The 12,900-nt window shown below is 50.9% G+C and overlaps 1 protein-coding gene across 2 annotated transcripts in view; it reads right to left on the bottom strand.

The window, feature by feature from the left end:
• The window catches only part of LOC311227058 (arylsulfatase I-like), an 83,083-nt gene that overhangs the window by 44,861 nt on the left and 25,322 nt on the right, over positions 1-12,900 (bottom strand). For both annotated transcript variants that reach the window (XM_084312575.1, XM_084312576.1), the window contains exon 2: positions 11,094-11,331. In XM_084312575.1, coding sequence (XP_084168701.1) covers positions 11,094-11,312 — 219 coding nt within the window. In that variant the 5' untranslated portion in view covers positions 11,313-11,331. The remainder of the gene's footprint in view (positions 1-11,093; positions 11,332-12,900) is intronic.

Raw genomic sequence — 12,900 nt, 5'->3', positions numbered from 1 at the left:
AATGTAGGTGATGACGGGGTCCAGTAGAAGAAGAAAAAGAAGGAGAAGAAGGAGAAGAAGAAGAGCCCATAAAAAGAATTGCGGAGGGCAGTAATACGCCTCGATGCGTCTACTCTGCCAGAAATTCAAATAAGAAGAAGAAGAAGAAACAATTCTTCTTCTTATTTGAATTTCCGGCAGAGTAGAAGCATCGTGGCGTATTACTGCCCTCCGCAATTCTTTTTATGGGCTCTTCTTCTTCTCCTTCTTCACCTTCTTTTTCTTCTTCTACTGGACCCCGTCATCAACTACATTGTCCATTGAAGAAGAAGAAGAAGAAACAATTCTCTCATTGTGGACATAGACTGAAACCTGCATTTCTCAACCAACTACCGTTTTGCTGTGGAACGGTGCCTTGCCTACCGTTTAGCTGTGGAAAGATGGGTGGTGGAAAGAAGAAGAAGAAGGGAGAGGAAGAACGGCAAATGGAGCTACGAATAGTAGATATTCGCGATCAGTGGAAGGGTAAGGGGTCGGGTGAGAGTAGGGGGGAGGAGAGTGGGGGAGAAGGGAAGAAAGTGCGGGACGATAGCTCAAGTGGAAGAAACGATGGTGACATGAAGGGGAGTGACAACAAGGGGTGGGAATTGATGAGCCTTGACGAGCTGGAGAGGTGTGACGACGAGTGGTGGAAATTGTTGAGCCTTGACGAGTATAACTCGGTCTTGGCGAGACTGTCGTCGAGAGCTAAAAAGGAGCTGCAAGCAAGGAGCGACAGCGATAGGGGTGAGAATAGCCAGGGCAAAGAGTCGGGTGGTGACAGAATGGAGTATAGTGGGGAGGAGAGGGAGAGTGAGAAAGAAGAGATTGAGAGGGAGGTGTGGGAAACGGCGGGGAAGAAGAGGAAGAAACAGACGGAGAGGAACGACAGCGATGGGGGTGAGAGTAGCCAGGGCAAGGGTAAGGGGTCGGGTGGTGCCGTGGAGAGTAGGGGGGAGGAGAGTGGGGAAGAAGGGGGGAAGAGGAAGAAAGCGAGGGACGATAGCTCAAGTGGGCCGGGAGGCGAGGGTGCTGGAAATGATGTGGCAAAAGAGGAAGTGATTCATATAGTGGTCAGGCTTGAGGGGGAGAGGGGAAAGTAGGTAGGCTCGAGCAATTAGGGGAGGTAAAGTACGCGAGAGTTTTGTGGGATGGGAATCTGGCCGTAGGGTGTGGTAGTGAGGGGCAGGTGGAGAGGGCTAGGAAGATGGGGAGCATTGGTGGGGTGGGTATAAGTAGGGTGGCGAGAGTAGGGGAGGGGGGATGTAAGGGGGTGATAGCTGGGGTACCGGTCGAGGTTACAGTAGAGCAGCTGGTGGAAAAGCTAAAGGAGAACGGGCGTAATGGCATAGTTAAGAGTGCAGAAAGGATGAAGAGGGGAGCAGAGAGGGCAGTGACGGAGACGGTAGTGATTACGTTTGAGGGTGGGGTTGTTCCTAGGGAGGTGTTTGTAGGGCGTAGGATGTATAGGGTTAGGGCATTTGTCCAGAATCCTCTTAGGTGCTATAGGTGCCAGGAGTTTGGCCATATAGCTACCACGTGTAGGAAGGGGCTGAGGTGCGCTAGGTGTGGCGGGGAACATGAATATGGGAAGTGTGGAGAGGGAGTGAAGCCGAAGTGCTGTAGTTGTGGTGGGGAGCATAGTGTAGCGTTTAGGGGGTGTGAGGTGATGAAGAAGGAGGTCGCGGTTCGGAGAGTGAGAAGGGAGGGTAAGTTGTCGTATGCTGAGGCGGTTAGCAGGGTAGGACAGGGCAGCCAAGAAAGGGTGCAGGGGGTGGAAGGAGGGCATGTGGCAGAGAGGGTAGAGCAGGTGGAAAGAGAGAGGGGAAGGGAGGAGAAATTAGGTATTGTGGCCTTCGTGGCAGGGGTAGTTACTGGTATGGCAGAGGCTAAGGGTAAAACAGCGATGGTGAAGATGATTGTTAGGATAGCGGTTCAACATCTGGGATTGGAAGGTCTGGGCTGGTAGCGAATTGGCTGAGGGGGCTGAGAGGGACAAAGCAGCCCAGAATAAGATCACAGGGGGCAAGGAGGGTCCCGCGGAGGGGGGCTCAGACAGGAAGTAGCAGCATTAGCTGCACTCCAATGGACAATGTAGTTGATGACGGGGTCCAGTAGAAGGAGAAAAAGACGGTGAAGAAGGAGAAGAAGAAGAGCCCATAAAAAGAATTGCGGAGGGCAGTAATACGCCACGATGCGTCTACACTGCCGGAAATTCAAATAAGAAGAAGAAGAAGAAAGAGCTATTTTCACATCTTCAACCAGACTGGAGGGGAGAGAACAGAGGACTGAAGCCAGGAGCCACGAAGGAATCTTCATGTGTCGAGTCGGCGGTGAATTTACAGTTTTCTTACCTTGTAGGGGTATTGACCGGAATATTTAGGAAAGTAGATTAGGATCACTTCTGTAAGGAGAGACCTTGCAAATAAACCATTTGGATAACTTCACTTTACACTGTGGACATTGCTTTTCTTTATCAACGGGCGTACTACTCACGAGTAAGTCATTTGACCAGTGGAAAGGATCCCCGGCCGTCACAATAGTAAGAAAACTAGTTCCACGAAGGAAGGATAACCACAAGAACCCGAGAATACCAGAACACGAGAAGCACAAAATGACGTCGAAACTTAAGAAGGCGGAAAAGGAAAGGAGGACTATGTTAGGTGAGCTAACAGAGCACATGACGGCGATGACTCAATTGATGGACGCGGACGACGACGGTAATTTGGAAGAGGTACAGCAAGAATTGGTAGCATTCAACAGTCGCCTCGAGGAGTTGAGGGCGCTTCATACCAAAGTCCAGAGCCTGACCTCAGAAGAGAAGAGGCGGGACGATCAGGAGGAGTTCACGCCGGAGGCAGACAAATTGTCCCACTTCGTAGGAAGGGCTGGCACATGGGCGGACGAGGTGCATAAGCGTATGGAGGAGGCTATGAAGCACCAAGACGAGATCAAGCCGGAAGACAGCGCTTCCAGCTGCGGAGGGAAACGGTCGAAGGCACCATCATCTACGCTTTCCAGAACAGCATCTGCCAACGTGCGACGGCAAGTTGAATTAGACAGGGTCGGGTTGATGGCCCAGCTTTCAGCGCAAAGGCTAGCACGACAACTCGATGCAGAGGAGGCTCAGCTCTTAGTGGACTCAGCTAAGCTAAGGGCGGCACAGGATGCAGAGAGGGCGGCACAGGATGCAGAGAGCGCGGCACAGGATGCCGAGAGGGCGGCACAGGATGCTCGGAAAAAAGCTGAGAGGGCGGCACAGGATGCCGAGAGGGCGGCACAGGATGCTCGGAATTTAGCTAAGATGAAAGAAAGGAGAGAGGAGCTACAGAGCCAGGCTGCGTTAGCTGAGGTAGAGGTTAAGCTCCAAGCCCTGGGAGAGCGTGGGGGCCAACGAACCCCCTACGAAGGGTCCCGGCTTAGTGGAAGGAGCTCTTACCTAGAGAAAGGGAAGACCGACGAATCCCAAGCCCGTAAGCAGGCGTGGCCTGCCTTGTTGAACGTCCCGATAAAAAGGGAACAGGGTGACCGTCTCAGCTTCAGAGCGCCAGGTCGCGCTACCCCGAAAGAACAAGAGGCTCCGCACCGAGAGTACCGAGGGGCCGGGGTGGAACTCCCAGAGCGGCTGCCCCCTCCACAGACGGCTAGGTTCAGGGGGATTCAAGGCGGCGCTACCCAGAAAGAACAGGAGGCGCCGCCACTAGAGCCCCGACAGGCCAGGGTGGAATTCCCAGGGAGGCTGCCCCCTCAACAGATTCCTACCTTCAGGGGAGAACCTATGGAGTACAGGCCATTCATCAGGGCCTTTGAACACGGAGTGGAGGACCAGACAGATAGCAGCAGGGACCGGCTGCACCTCTTGGAGCAGCACACGGCGGGGGAGCCAAGAGCGCTGATAAGAAGTTGTAGTTCAATGGACCCAGAACAGGGCTATCCCGAGGCAAGGTGGATCTTGCAAGAGCACTTTGGAAATGGATACATCATATCAATGGCATATATAGACAAGGCGCTGGACTGGGCTATTATCAAGCCCGAGGACGGAGGGGCGCTCCGCTCCTTTGGCATCCATCTCACGGGATGCCTCCACGCTATGACTGACGTGGAGTACGTACAGGAGCTCGACGGCATATCAAATATGAGGGCCATCACAGCCAAGCTTCCGTTAGAGCAGAGAAAGCGGTGGAGAAGCAATGTCCAGGCGCTTCGGAGCAAAGAGCGGCGCAGCGCCAAGTTCAGCGACCTTGTCGCATTTGTCAACCTAGAAGCCCAGGAAGTCCTACACCCGCTCTTTGGCAACCTCACCGAGGGAAGCAGGAACCAAACTAAGGCTTACAAGGACGAGAGGACCTCCAGAAATGGCGGCGTGAGGGGAAGCTTCACCACCGCTGCTACAGCTGTGCAGCACCCGGCAGAGGCTAACACGCGCCACGAGGAGGATACCCTCCGCGCCTTCGCCAACCCTTGCCTCTTCTGCCAAGGAGAACACCATGCCCTGGAGCAATGCAACAAGCTGAAGAAGGCTCTTCACAAGGAGAAGATAGAGTTTCTCAAGAGTAAAGGCCTATGTTTCAGCTGTCTGAAACGGGGTCACCTGAGCAAGGACTGCCCCGAGAAGAGTCGCTGCCGAGTCTGCCAGCTTACCCACCCCACGGTTCTACATATTAATAACTCAGCGACCTACGAGGAAGTAAGGTACCAGAGGGAGACCTCGGACATCGGATGTCAAGCCTCGGAGGCCAGCGCTAAGGTCAGTGGAGGCATCAATGCAGAAGCCCGGACCGGCCAAGCTACTGGGGCTGGCGAGGGCGAAGGCCTTTTGGCTATCGTTCCGGTCCACATTAGGGCCAAGAAAGGCAACCAGATGGTGACTACCTACGCTTTCATTGACCCAGGCAGCAACGCCACCTTCTGCACCGAGGGGTTAATGGCTGCGCTTAACGTCCCCGGCCAGAAGACAAGTATCCGGATCAAGACCCTGGGACACAAGGAGGTTGTGAGCTGCCGTATGGTGTCCGGTTTAGAGGTCTGTGGTTTGGACAGTGACGACTTCCTAGAGCTACCCGATACCTTCTCCCAGAAGTCAATACCTGCTAGTCACCGGAACATCCTACAGCAAGAGGAAGTCGATAGGTGGCCCCATCTCCGGGAGGTGCAAATCCAGAAGATCCAGGCGGAGATAGGCCTTCTCCTAGGGAATGACGTACCCGAGGCAACGGAACCCTTGGTGGTGGTACCCAGCGTGAAGGCAGGGCCGTACGCGGTAAAAACGCGATTGGGCTGTTTCGTCCATGGCCTCCTCAGAGGAGTAGATGGCCCGGAAACTACCAGTGGACTCATACAAGCCACGTCCAACCACCCCTCGGAGACCACGCTAGATGAACTTTGGAGCCAACAGTTCAAGAACGACTTCCCCGAGTGTCCAGACGACCGGCTGGAGAAGTCGAGGGACGACCTCCAGTTTCTGGAACTGGTCTCGCAGTCGGTGAAACTTACCGATGGACACTACAGCATCGGCCTACCAGTAAGGAACGCCGTCTGCAGGATGCCGAACAACAGACGAGTAGCGGAGCAGCGCACTCTCAACTTAAAGAAGAGATTCGCAAAGAATCCCCAGTTACACGCGGAATATGCCAGGTTCATCGACGACTGGCTCACCAAGGGCTACGCGGTCGAGGTTCCCCGGGAGGAGCTCAGCCGTCGCGATGGAAAAGTGTGGTATCTGCCACACCATGGTGTGTACCATGCCCAGAAGAAGAAGATCCACGTAGTATTCGACTGTGGGGCATCATTCCAGGGCACCACCTTGAACAATCAGCTGTTACAGGGGCCGGACCTAACGGGAGTCGTCACTAGATTCCGGCAAGAGGAGGTGGCTATCATGGGCGATGTGGAGGCCATGTTCCACCAAGTCAGGGTACCGGTCGAGGATGCTGACCTTCTCCGGTTTCTCTGGTGGCCTTCCGGCGACGTTTGGCCGAGACCTGAGAGAGTACAGGATGCGGGTACATATATTCGGGGCCACCTCGTCTCCTAGTTGTGCCAGCTTCGCCCTACAAAGGTGTGCCCTAGACCACCGTGGACGGTACAGCCCGGCAGGGGTTGACACAGTGTTGCGCAACTTTTACGTGGATGACTGCCTCAAATCAGTTCGTTCAGTAGAGGAGGCCGTGTCCCTGTGCCACGAATTAAGGGCTATCCTGGCCTCAGGAGGTTTCCGACTTACTAAGTGGGTAAGCAACAGCCGCGCCGTGCTGGCCCCTATCCCGGCGGAGGAAAGGGCCGAACCTCTGAGGGAGTTAGATCTGGATCTGGACCGGCTCCCGGTCGAGCGAGCGTTGGGGGTTCGGTGGTGTACGGAGAGTGACAACTTCAAGTTCAAGATCATCCTACAAGAAAGACCACCCACCAGAAGAGGCATCCTCTCTATAGTTGGCTCCATTTACGATCCGCTGGGCCTCCTGGCTCCAGTGGTCTTGACGGCCAAGAGGATCCTCCAAGAGCTCTGCCGGCTAAAGCTAGGATGGGATGACGATATTCCCGAGTCCCTAGCTCTACGATGGGCCAGCTGGATGGCGGACCTTCGTCTGTTGGAGGATTTCGGAGTGCCGCGGAGCTTCAAGCCCAGAGGCTTTGGCGTGGCCATACGCAACCAGCTGCATCACTTCGCAGATGCTAGCCAAGAGGGTTACGGCACGGTGAGCTACCTGCTACAGAAGAGGGACGATGGCCGGTCTCACGTCGCCTTCGTCCTGGCGAAGGCGAGAGTGGCCCCGCTCAAGCCTCTTACTGTCCCGCGCATGGAACTAGCAGCTGCTACCTTGGCAGCGCGCATGGACCTTGCGATCCGAGCTGGAGCTCCCCCTCCACCCATCCCTTTTCTGGTCCGACAGCACCACGGTGCTCAAATACATCGCAAATAGAACCAGCCGGTTTCGCACCTTCGTAGCGAATCGAGTGGAGACCATCTTGAAGCTGTCGGAAGTAGGACAGTGGCGGTACGTAAATACTGAAACCAATCCCGCGGACCACGCGTCGAGAGGACTCGACGTGGAATCATTCCTGCGCAACAAGACTTGGATACAGGGGCCGGAATTCCTCACGAAACCCGAAGAGGAATGGCCTCGTAACCCCGAAACCCAGGAGGACCTAACCACTGAGGATCCTGAGGTGAAGAACGCCGTGGTCAGCGCTACTGCAGCCGAAGAACAGTTCGACCCGGTTCAGCAGTTCCTGGAATATTACTCCAATTGGAACCGGCTCAAGAAGGCAGTAGGTTGGATGCTGAAGCTTAGAAACATTCTGCGGATGCTGTACCGCGAGAGACAGAAGATGAATGCCTCGCTCCCACCGTCGGAGGTACAGATACAAATGGAGATCTTCAAGGCAAGCCTAGAGAAGACCCACCTCACCGTGGAGAATATGACGGAAGCAGAGCGTGAAATCATTCGTTTCAGCCAGCGACAGAGATACCCGGAAGAAATCGCCGCGCTTAGGAAGGGCGACTACGTCAAGAGGAGCAGTCATATCGCTAAGCTCCAGCCAATACTGCAAGAGGGAATCCTCCGAGTAGGTGGAAGGCTTGACAAAGCGGCGATGCCAGAAGAGGCTAAACACCCAGCCATCCTGCCCAAGGATTCCCATGTAACAGAGCTTATACCAGAAGGTGGGTCACAGCGGTCGCAACCACGTATTGTACAAGCTGCGACTCAAGTTTTGGATCCCTGGAGCGCATGCGGCCATACGAAGAGTCCTCTCTAGGTGTGTAACCTGTCGACGCTCACATGGAGCTGCTGGACAGCAGCAGATGGCGGATTTACCCCCGGATAGGGTTCTGCCAGACAACCCCCCTTTCACCAACACTGGGGTGGACTACTTCGGGCCGTTCGAAGTCAAACGCGGCAGAAGTGTAGTGAAGAGGTGGGGCTGCATCTTCACCTGTCTGGCTATCCGTGCCGTCCACCTGGAGGTGGCCGCGTCGTTGGATACCGAGTCCTTCATTGACGCTCTCCGGCGCTTCCTCGCGAGAAGAGGACAGGTGAAAATCCTCCGTTCAGATAACGGGACCAACTTCGTGGGAGCCGAGAGCGAGCTAGGAAGAGCTATGAAACAATGGAACCACCCCCAAATCGAGACCATGCTACGACAGAGGGGAATTCAATGGATGTTCAACCCTCCTACAGGTTCTCACCATGGCGGAGTCTGGGAGCGGATGATCAGGTCAGTCAGGAAGATCCTCAGCACCACCTTAAGGCAGCAGACGCTGGATGACGAGGGCCTACACACCGTTTTGTGTGAGGCCGAAGCCATCATTAACAGTCGACCGATAACCAAGGCTTCTAATGGTCCGGACGACCTGGAAGCGCTTACCCCCAACCACCTCTTGCTACTCCAGTCGAAGCCTGCCCTGCCTCCAGGTCTTTTCGTGAAGGAAGATCTCTACGCCCGCAGGAGATGGAAACAAGTCCAGTATATGGCCGACCTATTCTGGAAACGATGGACGCAGGAATATCTACCTCAGCTCCAGGCGAGACAGAAGTGGACCCGGGTGTCACGCAACTTCGCTGAGGGAGATGTCGTCTTGATCATCGACGACTCTGCCCCCCGCAACACCTGGGTACTGGCCAGGGTCATCGAGGTGGTTCCCGACCAACACGGGCTCGTGCGTCGGGTTCGTGTCAAGACAAAGACGACCATTTTAGATAGACCTGTCACCAAGGTCTGTCTTCTCCAAGAGGCTGCATGAGGCGGTGGTAAAGACCGTCCTCCTCCGGTGTGCCACGTACTAGTGACCTCTGGCACCAGGTATTGGTAATCGTTTCTAAGAATGGCCGGCCATAACCAAAACCCTCACCTGACCAGGTTATTTATTTGGTAATTGCGTGGACCCAATTAGGGGCCGGTGTAACGGCCATATGAGTGTTTTGGTTATTGTTATTATTATTATTTTTATTATTATTATTGGAATGTTTAATATTGATTGGATTTAGATAAAGTCATTGAACCGTCGTATTCGTCATAATAGAGCCTTCTGGCACCTAGAACCTTCTAGAACGTTGGGGGCGATGTCATAGTGGAACATGCTAGAGCGTAAAACCTTCCGGACTTAATGTATGACATCATGATAGAAGGTTCCGGAACATTCGTGAAGGCTCCGAATGATGTCACGAACCGAACATTCTAGAACCTTTGGTTGCCTATATAATGGAGCCCGCCCAGGATAAGATAGCAGGGGGCAAGGAGGGTCCCGCGGAGGGGGGCTCAGGCAGGAAGTAGCAGCAGTAGCTGCACTCCAATGGACAATGTAGTTGATGACGGGGTCCAGTAGAAGAAGAAAAAGAAGGTGAAGAAGGAGAAGAAGGAGAAGAAGAAGAGCCCATAAAAAGAATTGCGGAGGGCAGTAATACGCCACGATGCGTCTACTCTGCCGGAAATTCAAATAAGAAGAAGAAGAAGAAAGAGCTATTTTCACATCTTCAACCAGACTGGAGGGGAGAGAACAGAGGACTGAAGCCAGGAGCCACGAAGGAATCTTCATGTGTCGAGTCGGCGGTGAATTTGGAGACTGGGAAAATACAGTTTTTTTACCTTGTAGGGGTATTGACCGGAATATTTAGGAAAGTAGATTAGGATCACTTCTGTAAAGAGAGACCTTGCAAATAAACCATTTGGATAACTTCACTTTACACTGTGGACATTGCTTTTCTTTATCAACGGGCGTACTACTCACGAGTAAGTCATTTGACCAGTGGAAAGGATCCCCGGCCGTCACACTGACGGTGTAAATTATTATGATTACGGATTACGGAAACACAAAGGGGGAATGACAAAGATTGTATCAGCCAGTATGAGGTCGATGTCGGAGAGAAATAAACACAACGCAGAAACTACACAAGCCAACGATGAAGAGGTGATACTGGCTGATTGATCGAAATCTAACACCTCCTAGCACCCAAGGTCGCGTAATAACAAACTGAGCCCATGTTGGAACACAAGCAGATCATTGTTGGCAGAATTCACACAGCGGGTTGTATGGGTATGGGTTGTGGATACAATTTATATCAGTGTTATCTTCATTCTCTTTACATTTTATTTCCAACCAAGGATAAGACACAAATAATTTGTCAAGTTTTGAAATGCTGTTTGCTGGCCATCCAAAAACACAACATTCATTTACATGAAGTCATTTGTCAAGTTTTGAAATGCTGTTTGCTGGTCATCCAAAAACACAACATTAATTTACATGAATTAACAGCTTATGAATAATAAGCATTTTGGATTTATTGTAAACTATTTATATATAGTTTTAACAGAGTTCATGTGCGAAAGAAGCTCAAGTTACCCACACATACTGTATACCTGGGAGCTGCGTTGCAAAACCAATGTTTTCCACCGTTGGCTGCCGAAACTAGTTGACTATTTACTATGAATACTCACTGATTTTGCACTGTGGGCAATAAAAGGAAAACTAGGCAGGCCTAGTTAAGCCGGACCCAGCCACCACACCCGTGCAACATGTTTCAACAATGCGGAGTCAGTTAGGGACTAGGGATGGGCACAAGTAATGTTTTCCTGAATTAATAAAGTAGTACTTGTAGTAGTACTAGCATGGCAGCAGCAATAACAATGCACAGCAATATGCCCGATGCTTAATGCGTATTCTCAGTCAAAACAGTCAAGTTACCATTTGTTCTGAATCATAGGCTACTTTGACAATACAACTTTTTCTGTTGTTATTGGAAATGCATCAATGTCAGCAGTTGTTTTTACGTGTGGTCAAGGGTCAAATCCATGTCCCATATTGTTTGTACGTGTGGTGTCCAAGGGTCAAGTATAGGTCCTATTTTGTTCTCAACACGCATGCTCCCACAATGTCACATAATTTTCTTTATTTTTCACATAATACAATATCTTCTGATACTCGGCTGTATCTACCCTTAAAAGTAGTGATTCTAGCAGCTCAAAGCTTTTTCAAAGTCTGCCAAACCAAACAAGTAAACAAGAGAAAGGAATAATGGACATGGACTTGTGTGCAGAAACAACCACATAAAAGCATGCAAAAAGGCACAGACACACACCTGGTCGTCTGTGAGGATAAATATGATGTGTGGCTGCCTCTTCTGCTCCAGTGGCGCTTTGTCGCTTTGAGTATTTTCGTGACGGTAGCGAGCATGATGTTCCTCCACTTGATTGGGAGTGGTCCAGTCTGTAGAGAGATTGGGACTGGTCCAGTCCGTAGAGAGATAGCCCAGGCTAAGTACACTGCTCAGCAGAGAAACCACTGTAGTGACGTGCATTTTTAGAAGGGGATCCCTACTGGGAGAAAAAAATATATATTTTACTAAATATTACAAAGAGCAGTAGAAGTTACAAACACGTGACTTCAAAGGTCCCATATTGTAGTCATTTTCAAGTTAATATAAGTCTTTGGATTATGCATTCTAGCAGCCTCTATACCGCTTTGTTTCAGTTAGGGGTGGACGGTATAAACGGTATACGGTATAAACGGTATGAATTTGCTCTACGGTATGGATTTTGACTATACCTTGTAACCGGTAGAGCAGCTCTAAAATAGCAATGACATCATGTAACCACAGCGCGACTATTTCACTCGCATTTGCCCCTAAAAATAGATAGAATTAGTCATAGATAATAGATATGTGCGAACTGGAAAAAGTTATTTAGGAGCACAGAGGCTTCACGCAGTGGGCGTGTCAACACGCAATTGTAATTTCATAATAAACACAGAAGCAAACTAGCTCTTCCACCCTGCGCTTGAAGGCTGTGTGACAACTTCTCTCGCGAGTCGCGCAGTTTCTATGTGTAATGTAAACTCTGCGACGAGTCCAATGGTCTAACATGCTTTGCATCCTCGCCATTCTGGAATGCCCACGTCGCGCTAAAACCTTATGTAATGTTAACCGTCGATGTACTAGTAGCCTCAGCAAGCTAACGTTAGCTGGCTCCACTAGCAGCATGTTGATGTACTAGTAGCCTCAGCAAGCTAACGTTAGCTGGCTCCACTAGCAGCATGTCGATGTACTAGTAGCCTCAGCAAGCTAACGTTAGCTGGCTCCACTAGCAGCATGTCGAAGTACTAGTAGCCTCAGCAAGCTAACGTTAGCTGGCTCCACTAGCATCATGTCGATGTACTAGTAGCCTCAGCAAGCTAACGTTAGCTGGCTCCACTAGCAGCATGTCAATGTACTAGTAGCCTCAGCAAGTTAACGTTAGCTGGCTCCACTAGCAGCATGTCGATGTACTAGTAGATTCAGCAAGCTAACGTTAGCTGGCTCCACTAGCAGCATGTCGATGTACTAGTAGCCTCAGCAAGCTAACATTAGCTGGCTCTACTAGCAGCATGTCGATGTACTAGTAGCCTCAGCAAGCTAACGTTAGTTGGCTCCACTAGCAGCCTCCTCCCTCCCTCTCTCTCTCTCTGCTAACAATCCTGATTTGATTCTTGAACCTATTTAATTAAAAAGGGAGATATTGATGGACATTAGCTATAGTATAGCTCAGCAGCTGTAACAGAATAACAGCTGCCATACCAGTGTTTTACCCCTTCAGAAGCATTTATATAGATATTTTAAGATAAGTTAATATACCGTGATATATACCGTTACCGTCTATGCTTCAAATTATACTGTGATATAAATTTTTGACCATACCGTCCAGCCCTAGTTTCAGTCCTGTTCTCAACGGGCAGTTTCTGTGTCTGTACCTTTAAAGGGGAACTATTTTACTATTTCTTTCACTATTGGGAAGAGTCTATGGAACACCTCTGTACGTTTTTTTTCAAAAAAATTCATTGTTTTGTATTTCTAATCAAGTACTCAAAAACAGCATTTTTCTACCTCAAGATCTTAAGCCATTTTGAGGCTG

Source organism: Notolepis coatsorum (genome assembly GCF_963971535.1).
Source record: "Notolepis coatsorum genome assembly, chromosome: 4".
Taxonomy (NCBI): Eukaryota; Metazoa; Chordata; class Actinopteri; order Aulopiformes; family Paralepididae; genus Notolepis; species Notolepis coatsorum.
The sequence above is the reverse complement of the archived record's forward strand: the minus strand, read 5'-3'. Positions and strand labels throughout refer to the sequence as shown.